The sequence below is a fragment of the Macrotis lagotis genome, chromosome 1, assembly GCF_037893015.1.
Source record: "Macrotis lagotis isolate mMagLag1 chromosome 1, bilby.v1.9.chrom.fasta, whole genome shotgun sequence".
Taxonomy (NCBI): domain Eukaryota; kingdom Metazoa; phylum Chordata; class Mammalia; order Peramelemorphia; family Peramelidae; genus Macrotis; species Macrotis lagotis.
The window spans coordinates 43,232,511-43,248,781 of record NC_133658.1 but is presented as its reverse complement, the minus strand read 5'-3'; the positions used below and the strand labels follow the sequence as shown (position 1 = coordinate 43,248,781).

Here is a 16,271-nt window from a genome sequence, read left to right as displayed (position 1 = left end):
AATAAAAGAGTAAAGTGAATAATCTCAAATCCTCTCTTGTGACCCAGAATGCCCTGTACCTAGGGAAGAAGGAGATTTGGCCTTTGTTCCCTAACTCTGGGGCTCTCCTACCTCAGAGGACTAGGGGAGGGAGGGGGCTCAAGATCCTTTGGCTCACTTACCTCATCACACACATGTAAAGCAAAGAAGAGCACTAACATTCCTGTGGAAGGGTAGCGCCCATGATGCTCGGTCCACCTGTCGTGAATATACTTAAAGAAGGCTGGGTTGTAGATCTGGACCTAGGAAGGAAGAAACCAGCTGGTCAGGGGAATGCAGGGGTGTCGTGAAGGATGTCTTTGGGCTGCTTTGGTCCCTTCTACCCACTGCTTCCGGTGACCCTGGAAGCTCCTGATATCTGTAGCTGGACCTTATCCCTCAGGAGGTGGGTCTTTGAAAAGAGACCACTGAAGATTATCATTGAATGGGGTCATCAGAGACCCTGAAGTAGATGTTCCATGGACTGGTTGCCTAGATTAGGCAAGGCACTTCTAACATTGGAGATTTATCAACAATTCTTCTCTGTATCAAAAATTTTTGCAAATGGACCTGTCCCAGGATCAGATATCAAATGACTACTTCTATCTAGTAGAGGAAAAATTAGGAAGCTAGTGGAGAAATTTCCTGTAGTCAGGAAACCCTCAGTTCAAATTCAGCCTCAGACACTTATTAGCTGTGTGACCCTGGGCAAGTCACTTAGACAAACTGCCTCAGTTGCCTCATCTGTAAAATGAAGATGAAAATAATAGCTTCTTCCTCCTAGGGTTTCCTGTCACAGTAGCAGGCATATGATAAACTTAATGCTTCTCCTTCCCCTCCCTCAAAGTAGAATCAGCCTACCTTTTCTTTGTCCACTCGGAGGAAGGACTTCACAGGGGCATAGGTGCTGAAAATAGAGAGAAGGCCTTACTTAATATGCTCTAGAAAAATCTGGAAGTCCTCACCCCATTTCAGAGCTCTTCTACTTCAGGTACCTCCCAGTTCCAATCTGCTGTGAATACACTGATAGATTTATCTTCTTCACTGGAATGTTTTGTCGGATTGAACAAATTGCAATTCAAGACTGGAAATCAAGAGCCTGGTGGCTGCTACTGACCCACTGTGCTGGCGAGGTCCCTTCTCTTATTTTCTATCCAACAGATTACGACATGGAACTAGTTCTAACTAACTGAACCAGTACTCTGGACCTTGCTAACCACCGCCCCATTCTTGGTCCTTCAGCTGAGTGTGCCAAAGAGTCTGAGACCTAGATCCCAGGATGAGAGATAGCCTCCTCCCCACCTCAAAGGCTTTTTAAAACCTCACTCTCCCTATCCCCAAGGGGAAGGACCTCACAATCGAATCTGTCCTGTGGACAGGGCACTGGCAATCCATAGCAAGTCCAGGGCCTTGAAGGGGACCAACACAAAGCTGACATTGGCAGGCAGGTTCTTGGCACTCTCTGGGTACATGAAGTGATGGGTGGTCCGGCTGCCCACATCTTGCTCAAAACCCACTGTTGGGGCTTGGTTCATTCTGAAAGGGAGAAAATTTGAACAGACAGTTTAGAGGATCAGTCTGAATTGCTGAGTCTTTTCTCTTTCTGAAATGAAGGTCCTGGAGAGGTCTCCATAGGAAAGCTTTATTATGTTCTTGGTCTGGATGTAACTACTCTCACTAGAAATCCAAGTCCAGTCTATTCATGGTCCAGGAACCCTTTCACCATATTCCTAAGAGATATGAATTCTGGGTCTGGCTCCAGTCAGCTTTCATCCCCAGTCCAGGCTCAGGTCTCTCCTTCTAGACATCTGAACTCATCAACTCTTTCTTGGTTCCCAGCTTCTATTTTCAGTCCAGGTCTAATTTCTTTGGTCTCTTATGATGCTTAGCTCCTAATGAATTTAAAAAAAACCCCTTCTCTTTTACTGACATCTGATACCAAACTACATGCTTGGGTTTCCTCTCATTATCATTCTTTGAGACCCAGAGACATTTTGACTGTCCTTGGAAAAGACAGAAAGGCAACTCAGGTCTAGCCATTACCAATTAGCCGTTAAATGTATGAGTAAGGACATGAGTATGATTACTCATAGTTAAACTGACTATGGGGAACAGTTTGCCACTAGGTCATAGTTGAGCAGGGACATAGTGAGATGCCCAGGTGCAACCTTAACTGCCGATGATGCCTGAACCAATGAACAAGCTATTTATCTTCATCTTTATCTTTCTCTGATTAAGGAACAGACTAGTAGGAAACTAGGCCAGGGCCCAGAAAATCTGCTGAGGCTTCTGGATGAAGAGAACTGCTATGGTCAGGGCAACAATAAGCACCCTCCTAGAGGGTTGAAGAGAACCCACCGGCAAACACTTCACTTCTTGGAAGCCTGATCAGTCAAAAATGCCTCAATATTCTGTTCTTGGAACTGCAAAGTTAGAAGGGGTTTCTATAGTAGCACTTCAAGGGTCTTCATTTTCCCTTGAGCACTCTAGGGTCCAGCAGACCAGAAAAGGTTTCAGTCACCTTGGGTATTCTCCTCCAAGGTCACACCCTTGACTCTCAGCCCCAAAATCAGTGACCAACGTCTCCGTTCTCATGTCAGTCATATAAGACCCTGCTGGGATTATCTTAAATCCTATCTTCCTGAAAAACTCCCCTCCACATCCTGAGTAGGTTTGACTTTTCACCCCTGGGAGAAGAGGTAGAAGATTGAAGTCTGAGCAGACTAGGAGTTGGACTTGGAAATCTTACTCTGTCTGGAGAGACCAACCTTGTAGGTTCCAAGGCAGGAAGGCCTCTCACAAAGAAACCCTAACTCTTGCTTATCTTCCAGGGAGGTATACAGGTAAGAAGAGATAAAAGCTTTCTTCCATGGCACTGAAGTTGAGTCTTTTTTCAGTTATGTCCAACCCTGTTTGGGGTTTTCTTGGCAAGGAATAGAGAGGTTTGTCATTTCCTTCTCCAGGAAGAGAGAAAAGCATATAGTAGGTGCTTAATAAACACTTGGGGAAGCTAGGTGATACAATGGCTAGATGTGTCAGCCCTGGAATCAGGAGGACCTGAGTTCAAATCTGATCTCAGACACTTCCTAGCTTTTGTGACCCTGGGGAAGTCATTTAACCTTGTTTGCCTCAGTTAAGTCAGAGAAAGAAATGGCAAACCATTCCAGTATGTCTGCTAAGAAAACCCCAAATAGAGTCATAAAGAGTCGGGCTGACCCAAACAACTCAAACAATAATGATAGAAAAAAATGCATACTAACTGACAGTTGGAAACCCGGCTACATCCACAATTGCCATCTCATCACTTTAAAGGGCCCGTATACAAACATCAGCCTCTCATTAGGTTTTCCATCTTCTGATTCTTCTGGGGACCCACTGCCAGTGTACATTCCTAGACAGTAACTGAACAAATGAACTTCTGAGCATGAGGGGCTCTAGGATATCTTACTTCAAACTCTTCAAAACTATTGCCCTCGTGTACAGGCTAACACAATCACAGCTCCACAGCCAAAGAGCTGGTAGGTGTCTGATTCAAGAAACTGAGGCCCAAGGAATATATCTCAAAGCATTGAACACAGGCTTTCTTTCCTTTCCACTGGGTCACGTTGCTTCCTGTATAATAAATTCATCCACCTATTGCTATATGGGCTAAATGTAGGGCAATTGCAAAGTATGTGCCTCGTGGCAGCTAGGTGTATAGTAGTTGGAATACTAGCCCTGGAGAAAGGAGATCCTGAGTTCAAATTCTGCTTCTAACACTCACTAGCTGTATGGTCCTGGATAAGCCACTTGATCTCTGTCTGCCTCAGTTTCCTCAGCTGAAAACTGGGACGATAACAGCTCTGACTTCATAAAATGATCTTGATCAAATGAAATAGCTTGTAGCACTTTGTAATGAGAACTCCATAAATCTTGTTACTGTTATTATGTTGGAGGGTGCCATAGATCATACAGAATTTCCCTTTCCAGTCAAATGTGCATGCCCAAGACTCCTGGCCTTCCTCTGCTGCTCTGGTGGAATGAATGAGGCTGATGACTTTGCCCAGCTCTGCCTCACTTAAATCCAATTCATTTGCAAGTCAAGACATCCACCTGCTGATGTCATTGGTCCTCTTCAGGATGGAAGGATGAACAACCACCAGCGTTCCTAACTCAAATGTTCAATGTGCAACAATTCTTTATAGCAAAAGAATAATAAAGTTTGTGAAATGCCGGCCCAGATTGCATCCTAAGCCTGGGTCACTGGCTTGAGTACTCTTCACTTGGGCAGCTAGGTGGCGCTTGGACCCAGAAAGACTCACCTTCTTGAATTCAAATCTGGCCTCAGACTTACCAGCTCTGAGACCCCGGGCAAGTCACTTTACCCTGATTGCCTCAGTTTCCTCATCTAAAAATGAACTGGGGAAGCAAAGGACAAACCACTCCAGTATCTCTGCCAAGAAAACCCCAGATGGGGTCACGGAGAGTTGGACACAACAGAAAAATGACTTAACAACAATGAACCTTCACTCTCCTTCTGGAGAGGAGCCACAAAAAAAGAAGAGTAGGACTGAGTGGAACAAGACTCTGAACCCCAAGGCAGAAGAGATTTGAGGAAACTTGGGGCTTTCTAAATACTCTGATTCACTCAAGCGAACACTTTTCTGGCAGTGAAAATGGTGGCCCCTCTGTGTTTCCAAGTGAAGAGTAGGAGAGCCTCAGAGAGATAGACAGTTGCTGTCTTGGCGTTGCTATGGAAACCGAGCCCTGCAAAGCCTGGAAGACAAGGCTTTTCCTCTTTCTTCCTGAGGAGCCCAGGCTTCCTAGGATGCTGATTTCAGGAGATGCCTGAAGGAATGAAGAACTTTCAACCTATTTCTCCTCCCAGTTCCTCCTCTGTAGGAGCTCCCACTTGCTTCCAAGACCCCAGTCTAAACCCAAAAGGAAAATTTCAATTCAGGAGCAGATGGGGGGCACCAGGATAAAAAAAGAAAAAAAAAAGAAAAATTCAGGGTTTGGAGGTCATTTTTAAAAATATTCAAGCCTCTGCATATGTCTAACGTATTATCAAATTGCTTGTGTTCTCAGGAGAGAGAAGGCAGAGAATTTGGAATTCCAAATTTTAAAAATTGTTTTTACATGTAATTGCGAAAAATATTTTTAAAGGTAAAATAAAGTATTCAAGTTTAGGGAGATAAAAGGACAAAAGTATGAAATAAAGGGCCTTGGTAGATGCCCTCACTAGGGCTCGGCAAGCAAGATTGGACTGAGCAGCTGTTAACCCTGTAGAGGCTTAGGGATTGGGCCCAGGCTGCTCTCAAGTTACAAAATGAGCTATTCATAGCCAAAATGGGCTAATAGCCCAAAAAAATAAAGGCAAAAAGAAAAGGTCCCATATGCACACAAATACTGATTACAAAGAAATGCAATGGGATGTTATTGTGCCATAAGAAATGACAGAAGTGATGGATTCAGAGAAACCTGGGAAAACTTGTATGAACTGATTACAAAGTAAAATCAGCAGAACCAAGAAAACAATGTATACAACGACAATGATAATGTATAGGAAAACAACTTTGAAAGAACTGAGAACTTTGAGCAATGCAATGATCAATCATAATGCCAGAGTAGTGAGGATGAGGCATACTTGCAGAGTGGGACATGTATTATTTAGACATAGCCAATATGGGGAGCTGTTTTGTTTGCTTGTTAGAAGGAATTGTTTTTGTTGAGATTGTTTGTTTTTAAAATGTTTAGGAGAGAAATTGGAGAGAGGAAGGAAGGAAGGAAGGAAGGAAGGAAGGAAGGAAGGAAGGAAGGAAGGAAGGAAGGAAGGAAGGAAGGAAAAAGGGGAAAACATTAAGGGAAAGTAGGAAAGAAAAAAGGAGAAAAGGAAGGAAAAAGTTAGAAAAGAAGGAAAGAAAAGGAAGGGAAGGAAAGGAGGGAGAAGAGGAGAGGAGAGGAAAAGAAGGGAAAAGAGAGAAAGGGAGAAAGAAGGAAAAGAAAGACAGAAGAGGAATTAAGGAAAAGGAGGGAAGCAAGCAAGAAGGAGAGAGGGAAGGGGAAGTAGATCTAACAAAAATATTTTTTTAAACTGAATGACTCTCAATATACAAGTCTGGTTTAATGGTGTTGGGGAGTTTCTGGGGGGGATTCAGGACTCTCTAGAATTCAACTTCCTCTTCTCTTTCCTAATGGCCATAATGTAGGCATCCAGTGCCTAAACTTTAACCTAGTCATCACCTGGCATGCATGCATCTACTCACACATGTGCAGTCAAAGGAGACTGACTTCAGCTGCCCCCTACATCCCCTTGAGGGATATTCCCCTTCACCAGTCTCAATCAGCCTCAGGTCCTCTTTCCCTTGATCCCCTCATCCTTGAAGGTGAAGCTCACCTCATAATAAAATTGTGTCCATCCACGTCCCTCCCATAGCCAGAGCCACGCAGATTGCCCGAGTTTCCAACCACAGCACATCTCCGGCACTTGTGGGGGTCCCGAAAGCGATAAGGGTTCTCCCCAGGCACAATCTGGAACAGCTTCTCCAGCACCTCATTGGTGTTGTGGGACTTGAACTGGGGCTGCAGCATCTGTAGAGATGGAAGCCAAAGGGAAAGCCTGGGAAGGAAGGCCAAACTGCAGGGTGTTTGGGGTTTTGTCTGCCCTCCTCTCTTCTTGAGGCTTCATCCATGCCTGGTGCCTAGAGACTCCTAATTTGGAATTCTACTCCGCCAACTTCGCCAGTCATGCCAAACACCCTCCCTTTCCTCATTAGTATTCAACTGCCCTTGTATTCTATTCTCTCTGGGGCCCTGTTCTCTCCTGATAAACTACTCCTTACTGATGTGTTAGTGGCTTAAAGTGCTATTCATTACCCAGAAATGTAATGGCATTTGAACAGGTGCCTTAAGCCAATATCAGACACCTATCTCAAAGTCACTTAGATCACAAATAGGCAACCATCTACTCTATCTACTTCTTCAGTCAACCTCAAAGGCCTCCAATGCCCCAGTGCTACACAGGAGAGAAAGACTGAATAGATTTTAGATGTTCCCTCCCAAAAGCCTTCAGAAGGTACTCCAGGCTGATCCCTAGATACAGGTGAGCTCTGTACTAGGGAGGAGGGAAAGCATGGAAAAGGGACTGGAAAAAGGAGGAAGATCATCTGATCCAGAGATCCCCTGGGTTAGCACATCAGGGCCCATAGCTGACCCAGAAACTGTGAACCAAAAGGGAAGGCAGACAGCAGGCAAAATCTAGGCTTCGAAGACTGGAGCATGATTGTCACAGGATATGTGGTGACAAGATCAATGACCATGGGGAGAGGGTCCACATAATCAATTAAGCCTTTCATTGAATCCAGGTGTTCACATGGACTATTTGTGCCCAACCTGCAGTAAAGCTTTCTGAGTTCATATTGGTCTGATCAGTCATAGTCAGACACATGGTAATTTGTCTCAAACACAGTGATGTCATTTTTCTTTTTTGATAACAAAGGACAAGAATCCCACAACTGAATCCAAAAAGTAACTGAAGTTGGTTATTCAACTTGCCCAAGAAAATTTTCTTGTTTTTCTCTTTTTGTTTTGTTTTGGTTTTTTGGAAGGAGGATCCAGGAGAAGTAATCAGGGATAAGTGATTTGCCCAGGGTCACACAGTAAACATCATGTCTGAGGCTGGATTTGAACTCAAGTCCTCCTGACTCTAGGGTCAATGTTCCATGTTTCAAACTAGCCTCCTCATTGAAATCATGTTTTCTAAAACAGTCAAACCCAAACATATGGTAGGAACCAAACTCATACTTCCTGACCTGCCAGGAGACCCTCAGGAGTTGGGAGCTGGGCCATCAGGAACAGCCAAAGGACTAAGGGGGAGGGTGGGGGGGATTTGGCAGCGTTCCTCTCAGAATAGGAGGGAGGAGGCGGAGGTGGGGCTGTCAGGGACACATGAGAATGATTCAAGAGCTGGAGGAATAGACTTAAGAACAAGAAAATGAACTCAGTCTGGAGAGGGAACTTGGCTCTGAGTCAAGAATTCCTGAGATCATGGGGAAAAGGGAAGGAGGGACTAGGCTCATCAAGAAGCATTTGAGGGGCGGCTCAGTGGCATAGCGGATAAAGCACTGGCCCTGGAGTCAGGAGTACCTGGGTTCAAATCCGGTCTCAGACACTTAATAATTACCTAGCTGTGTGGCCTTGGGCAAGCCACTTAACCCTGTTTGCCTTGCAAAAACCTAAAAAAAGCATTTGAGAGGGGACACATTTGGTGGGTAATTACTTGTTAGGAATACATTAGTATGTGGTGGAGCCCAGGCCTGGATCGATGATACTGGGAGAGCTGTTTTCTCTGAGCCCTCCTTTGCTCAGCCTGGCAGAGAGATCAAGTCCCTGATCCTCTGGATGCTTCAATTTCCCCTCTAAAGCAAGGATCCTGATCATGGGCAATGGCAATGTCATGAAGGACTCTGAGCTGTCAAGACCACAGATGTCATCACATGCTGACTGATCCATCATTGCTAGCTTTCAGGTGTGTTATCTGTAGTGCCCACTCCAGCCCCAATCACATGAACAGGCCTTGTTAGTCTGCCCCTTTGCAAGAAAAAAGTAGGGAGGTAGATTTCCCCTCCTCTCACGTTTGGAGTTTGAGGGGTTCAAATCTTGTCTTTGCTATTTATCTTGAATAAAGTAAATAGATAAGCCAAAGTCTCTCATCCTTAGATTTTTTTATTTGCAGATGGAGATAATAGCTAACCTAACCTAACACTTACATAGGACTTTGTAGCTTGCCAACTGGCCATGTGTCATTTGTTTGATCATAACAATCCTATGATATTATTAGCCTCATTTTACAGGTGAGAGCAACTAGACAGAGAGTCCTGGGCTTGGAATAAGGAAGATTCATCTTCCTGAGTGCAAATCCATTTCTAGACACTAACAGGGTGATCCTGGGCAACCCTATTTGCCTTAGTTTCCTCATCTGTCAAATCTGATTCCTAGGATCTGAGAAGTCCAGCTAACAGAGGACAGTGATGCCCTTGCCAGTGATAGGAAGGTGAAGAAGCCAAGGGAGTATGGGATTCTTTTTTTTGGGGTGGGGTTTAATATTTAATTTTGGACATGTTGAGTCTAAAATGTCTACAGAAATGTGTCAGATTCAAACAGAAGCAAGAGGCACTGTCAAATCTAGAAAAGGAAATAGCAAAGCTCTCCAGCATCTTTGCCAAGAAAACCATCCAAATGGGGTCATGTAGAACCAGGCACACCTGAAACAACTAAACTGGAGAGTGAAACTGAGAGGTTGCATGACTTGACCGGGGAGATAGAGCCAGTAAATGTCTGAGACAGAATCTGAACTGGTCGTCTTGACTCTGGATCTAGGACTTTAGCCACTGTACCACTCAGCTGGGATGATGGAGGTTGTAACCAGCTACTTCAGAAGCCTGTTGTGAAAAAAGTGTTATGTGAATCTCAAAATAGTAAAGAAAGGTGAGCTACAATTTTTCTTCCCATATGGGGAAACTGAAGTACACAGAAGTTCAAAGTTTCCCAGGAGATGTTGGGATTCAGAAGACATCCAATACTCTATACCAAGTTCTAGTCCTAACAGTCAATAAGTCACTCCATCAGCTAGCATATATCAAGGGCCTTCCATGTGCCAACATACGAGAGATTGGGGGCAAAAAAGGTAGAACCAGTCCTTGTTCTCAAAGAAAACTCAGTTGAATGGGGAAGCAACATCCAAATAGCCATGTACAAACAGGATGTATCCAGGATAAATTGGGAGAAATGTCAGAAAACACTAAGCTTAAGAATGTCTTGGAAAGGTTTCTGGCAGAAGACTTTCTGGTTTTGGGTTTTTTTTGGCAAGGCAATAGGGTTAAGTGACTTGCCCAAGGTCACACTAGCTAGCTAGGTCATGTGTCTGAAGTTGGATTTAAACCCAGGTCCTCCTGACAGGAGGACCAGTGCTCTATCCACTGGCCCACCTAGCTACCTCAGAGGTCTTAGGAAGCCAGTAGGTAAAGATAAGGAGAGTCAGCATTCTAGGAATCAGAATACCCAGAGGAAAAGCTGGGGTCATGAGATCCTCTGGCCTAAGACTGGAAAGGCGAGGGGAAGGTCAGGTATGAAGAGCAAACAGAGGGCTTTTAGAATTGATTTTAGGGACAATAGGAAACCATTGGAGTTTATTGGAGGGAGGGGTGACATGGTCAGATCCAGGCTTCACCTTCACCCTTTCCTAACCCTGATTTTAGTTCATCTCAAGCTTTGAGGAGATTTAGTGCGAATGTGAGAAGATCCTAATAAAAGATTCCATTCCATTTCATTAAGTTAAATAATTTAACAAATAAGTGCCCACCAGGCACAAGCAATCTGCTAACTAAAAATGAAACTACCCTCAAGAAGCTTCCATTTGACCAGCCTGGTATAAGAGGTCCACAACACAGAGAGGGAAAGCTAGTCCCTTACCATCCACCACCTCTGGACATCTAAAGGAAGATCCATGTTCTCTTTGGTCCAGACAGGAGAAATGTTGCCATCGTAGTGACTGTCAAACCAGTCAGAAGCCCCTGTGTCCCCCATGCAGCGGCGGCAGGCACAGCTCTTGCTCAGGAGGCCCCCCTTGTTGAGGCGCTGCAGGCCCGCATAGCTTGGCACCAGTTTGACCCGGTGTGTGCTGCCAAGGCCTCCAGAGTCCAGGTAGGGCAGGGTGGCCATGCTGTGGTGAGAGTAGGTGAAGAGGAGAGACATGACAAACACCAGCAGGAAGGCCGTGGAGAGAAACCAGAAACGCAGGGAGCACTTCATGGCTTGACTGAGGGGGGCGGGACCCCCTGCTGGGGCAGGGGTCACCGGGGTCCCTCCCTCACCAATTGGCCCCAGCGCTGCCCACCTGGTCTGGCTCCACAGAGAAAGAGCATAGAGGCCTGAGCCACAATAAGGAAGGGGGAGGCAAACAGGGGAGACCCCGTTTCTCCCTCAATGGTGAGAGAAAACAGATCAAGCAATTGTGGCTTCCTCTGCCACTGGAGATTTGGTGGTGGCTTCGTCTGAACCTGCAACTAGCTGGGCCACAGGGGCTGTGAGTCTCCAGCCCCCCTGCTGAAGGGGAAGTCAGTCCATTCTAGCCCTCTAGTCCCTTGGGATTGCTGGGCACCAATTTGGGGAAACAATCTCTTTGGTGATTTGGAATAGTCCAGTCTGGGGCAGCCGGGATCCTTGTGGTTCATGGGCAGAGCCTGAGGCTGTCCCTCCCTCCCCTGCTGCAGGGGAGCTCACTCTGTCCCCCTGGGGAAACCGAGGATTCCAACCAGAACAGAAAGCTCAGCAAATGGGATGGGGTATATGGAGAAGGGCACAAGGGCGTCAGAGAACCAGAGATGAAGCCCTGAGATCACTTGATCCTGATCCTTCCAGGCAAGGAGAGGGAAGGACCAAGGCCTTGATTCTTAGAAGACAGGAAAAAATCAAACACTTCAAAAAGTTGACAAGGTTTCAAGGACACTCAGTAGAGGGTGATGCTGTTCCATGATACCTCAGAACTTGCCCTGATCCTCTCCACCAAAGTGTCACCACCTCTGGCCACCCAAAACACTACAAACGGCTCATTCCAGATGGGCAGCTCCTTGGAACTAAGGACCAGTTGCAAGCTAGCTGCTGCAGGCTCCCCCAGTTACTGGCAAACGTGTTGGAGACCACTCAGGTCTCTCCTCAGTCTTCTTCCCAGTAGTACTGGCTGCGATTCAGCTGCCCCTCTGCCCATTTCCTGCTCCTTGAGGGCTTTGTCCTTAGCTGGCGGTCCTCTCAGTAAGCCCCTGGCAACCTCTGCTGGTCAGATCCAGGTCTGTTGAAATTACAGAGAAGAAAAACACTGATGTACAGATAACATTCTTTGCCAACTATAACCACCTGCCCCTACCTCCCCTTGCCAGTCCATGTTGTTGCTCAGTCATGTCTGTCTCTCTGAGACAGCATTTAGGGTTTTCTTTTTTTTTCCCACCAAGTCACCAATCTTTAAAAACTATTTTTAAGTCTTAATTTTTCTATTCATGTAAAGATAGTTTTCAACATTCATTTTTGTAAGATTTTTAGTTCTCCTTCCCTCTCTTCTCTCCCCTCCCCTATTTGGGGTTCTCATGGTAGGGATACTGGAATGGTTTGCCATTTCCTACTTCAGATCATTTTACAGGTGAAGAAACTGAGGCAAACAAAAATTGACCTGCCCAGGGTCACTTTCCTAGGAAGTGTATAAAACCAGATTCCAACTCAGGAATTTTGAAATTTGAGGTCCATAGTGTGGTACAACAGTGATTGGTTGGGATTCAGGAAGATCTTGTTGAACTCGGATACTAGCTCTATGCCCTTGAGTAAATCACTTAAATGCCCTCAGTTTCCTCATCTGTAAAATTAGTGGCTTGTATTAGATGACTTTTTGTTTGTTTATTTTCACAAGGCAATAGGGTTAAGTGACTTGCCCAAGGTCACACAGCTAAGCAATTACTCAGTGTATGAGGTCAGATTTGAACTCAGGCTCTGCTCTATCCACTGTTCCACCTAGCTGCCCCAATTAGATGACTTCTAAGTCCCTTCCAGTTCTAAATCTGCAACCCAAAGGAAAAAATTACCACAGCGGAGCCCTCTGGACCATTTAGGATCCTACTAGAAATAAATCCCACCTCCCTTTCTATTATCTGCTTCTTAGCTAATGTGTAAAGTGAGTCCCGGAGAAGTTAAATGCTGGGTCTGAAATCACACAGAAAAGCCCTCACAGAGTCTAGATTAGGCAGAGAGAATGATCAATAGTGCATTATTAATGACTATTATTCCTTTGTGTTAGGCACTGCAGCATTAGACATTTCCCTAGTCTGCTGCTTAGATAGCAGATTATCAGTTGCATCCATTCCCAACTACTCCAGAGTTCCTGTGGTTTTTTGGGGGGCTCACCAGTGAGGGAAGAGGGCAGGGACTAGTCCCAGGCCATATGCCTCTTCATTTGTTTTTGACAGAAGTTCCAAAGCTACAGTCAAAGTTTTCTGGGTGATACTGGAAGCCAGAGATGTAGACCATAGCACCACTAAGCCAGATTCAAATGAACTTCCTATATGATTTTAATGGACTGGTGTGTTCTAGCTAGAAACATGTAGTTTTCTAAGTCAATTTCTGTCCCTTGGGCATCCCTTACAGATAGGTAAGCTTCTCTCTGAGTTTGCCCCTACCCATTCCTCTGCTGAGTAACCCTAGGGTCAAGCCAGGGGCTCCTGGAAGCCACAGCTGGCATCTCTGTTGGACACAGGTATACCAGGGGGTCAGTCAGTTGCCCTATCTCCCATCGCTCAGTTTCCCATCCTTGACCTTCAATTCCTTTCCCCATAGGCCCCAATGGTGTTTGCCTTGATTTTCTGCTATCAGACCCACAGCCTCAGACTTTTTTTTAGATTTTTTTTGTTTTTGTTTTTCAAGGCAATGGGGTTAAGTGGCTTGCCCAAGGCCACACAGCTAGGTAATTATTAAGTGTCTGAGGCAGGATTTGAACTCAGGTACTCCTGACTTCAGGGCTGGTCCTGCCCCCTCAGACTTTCTTTATAAATTCCACTGATTCCCCTCCAAGTTTCCAGCCAATACAGTCAGCACACCCAGTCAGGGTTGACTCCCAGGGCCTCCCTTTTCTGGTGATGCAGCTGATCAGAGACTGCCCAGTGATCTACTGCAGCCCAGCTCAAGGCAATGAGCCAGGGTAAACCCTGAAGCCTATTTCCTATAGGCATGCCACTGCCCAGACCTCTGGCAGCCCAAAGGTTTCCTTTCTCTCTGACAGGTACAGAGAAAACAAACATTTTCCTAAAAACCAAATTGTCTCGCTATCAACATTCTAGAACCAGTGCCTTAGAACTATTATCTTCTCAGACAATGTTTCAAGTTTTCCACATTCAAGTGTGATGGTGATAGATTTAGAGCTAGAAGACAACTCTTCTTGGAGGTTATTTGCTCCAATTCACTCATTCCACGGAAGAAACTAAGGCCAAGTGACTTCGTGAAAAACTACGTGGTGCCATAGTGCACCTGAGATCAAATCCAGCCTCAATCCCTTACTAGCTGTGATCCTGGGCAAGCTACCTCACTCTGTTTGTCTCAGTTTCCTCATCTATAAAATAAGTTGGAGAAGGAAATAAAAAATCATTCCAGGCTTTGCCAAGGAAACTCTAAATGGGATTCTGACAAAGAGTCTGAAAGGATTGAAATGATCTAACTGAACTGAACTGAAAGGCCAATGAGATTAACTGCTTTAGCCAAGGTCACTCAGATAGGAAAGAGCAGAGCTGGGATGTGAACCAAGTTCTAACATTAAATAAAGTAAAAGCTGACAAAAGTTTGAGAAAAAAATCATGAATGACAAAGCTGCCCCAAGGTCGAGATCAAGAGAACATGAATAACTACCAATCCTGGCCCTCTGTTCTCAGCTCTGTAAATTACTTTTGAGAATATTTTCTCAGTCCTCCTCAATTTGAGTGCCTTCACTTGAAATTTTTTCCAATTTTACTTGTAGATGTTTTGTTTCTACATAATTATTTCCACCTCGCCCATAAGAACTTAAGCTCTTTAAGGGCAGAGACTGTTTTTTGTCTTTCTATATTTTCTCATGCTTAGTACAGAGTCTAGTACAGAGTTTTTTTGCTGTTGTTTAGTGAACTAAACTCTTCATTCTTGGCAAGGATACTAAAGTGAGTTGGCATGTCCTTCTCCAGCTCATTTGAAAGAGGAAGAAACTGAGGTGAACAGAATGAAGTGACGTGCCCACCTAGCTAGTAAGAGTTTGAAACCAGATTCAAACTCAGGGAGATGAGGCTTCCTGCCTCCAGGCCCTGTACTCTTATCTACTGGGCCACCTAGCTGTCCTTGGTGCTTAATCTAGGCTTCTTGACTTTACCTATTTTTTGATGAAAATATGAAAGGGGAAAAGACAAGCTTTCCCAAGTGAATTCCTCAAGCAGATCATATCTTCCCAGTCACACACTATTGACTGAAAGATACAGAAAATACAAGATCCTACCGTCTGGATCGCTCATTAATTTTTAAAAACTGAATCAGCAAAAGGAAGGCTTAAGAGCTCTCTTTCATCAAATTGTCTCATGAATATGCTAAGATCATACAAGATTCCTTGACAGATGTGACCCCAGAGACAGCTTTGTTCAAGGATCCTGTTAGGCATTAAACAGGTTGATATATATTTCCCAATGCAGTGCCCTACACAGGGAGTACATAGAACAAGGTATTCCCCAATGGAACCTTCGGGGTATATTATGGATAAGTCTGACCAAAGGCTAGTGAAATGTACAGAGACTTTCTCCAAAGGAGGGGAAATGACTTTAAATGCATTAAATAAAGTTTTTAGAATTACAAAGGGAAAGAATTCTAGTGAAATTTGGATGCCAGTGTATTTTAAAAGAACAGGTTTCTGTCTATAAATGCATATGAAGTCTTCCAGATAATTCCTGCTTGTGGATAGTGATCCTGTTGTAACTGTGTCAATCCCCAGGGTATGAGATGATCTTAACAAAATTCATTACCCTAAAGAAAGACTCTTAATAATCCATATAAAGAAGAGGGAAAAAAACTCAAGATATATATATATATATATATATATACTATATATACAACTGCTCTCAGTAGTTATCATTTTGTCTTATTTCCTGATTATGAGGTAAAACAAGGAATTATTTTGATTTGTACTTTTCTTCTGATTTGTAATTTAGAGCAGTATTTCATATGGTTATTTTGTCTTTTGATCAGACTTGTGATTTCATGGGATAGAAAGCTCTCAATGAGGAACTTTCTCTTCCAATAGAGATTAGGGACCCTTGTCTTCCAACTTGAGTCTTAGTGGCCAAGGGCATTGTAAGAAAGGTGACATGGTTCTTCTATGAGGCAGCACCTCAACCCAGATGGTCTTGACTCTGAGACACATCTCAATCCATTATGCCCATAAGGTCACTACTTTAAAATTCTTCTTTTGAGAAGATGGGAATCATCACTAATGGAGGGAATATAGAAAGAAAAACACACTGATATATTGTTGGCAGAGTTGTGATTTGTTCCAACTAGTCTAGATAGCAATTTGGAATTGTGTGAAGAAAAAAGGATTGCACATGTATAACCTATATCAGATTACTTGCCATCTCAGGGAGGGGGGAAGGGAGGAGAGAATTTGGAACTCAAATTTTATTTTTAAAAAGTACTGTGAAAAATTGTTTTTATGTATAATTTGGGGGAAAATA

General features: G+C 44.2%; 1 protein-coding gene across 5 annotated transcripts in view; it reads right to left on the bottom strand.

Moving 5' to 3' along the window:
• The window catches only part of ST3GAL2 (ST3 beta-galactoside alpha-2,3-sialyltransferase 2), a 62,742-nt gene that overhangs the window by 8,795 nt on the left and 37,676 nt on the right, over positions 1 to 16,271 (bottom strand). For all 5 annotated transcript variants that reach the window (XM_074199380.1, XM_074199382.1, XM_074199381.1 and 2 more), the window contains exons 2-6: positions 10,468 to 11,842; positions 6,395 to 6,588; positions 1,375 to 1,554; positions 880 to 925; positions 162 to 281 (exon numbers count right to left, since the gene is read on the bottom strand). In XM_074199380.1, coding sequence (XP_074055481.1) covers positions 162 to 281; positions 880 to 925; positions 1,375 to 1,554; positions 6,395 to 6,588; positions 10,468 to 10,806 — 879 coding nt within the window. In that variant the 5' untranslated portion in view covers positions 10,807 to 11,842. The remainder of the gene's footprint in view (positions 1 to 161; positions 282 to 879; positions 926 to 1,374; positions 1,555 to 6,394; positions 6,589 to 10,467; positions 11,843 to 16,271) is intronic.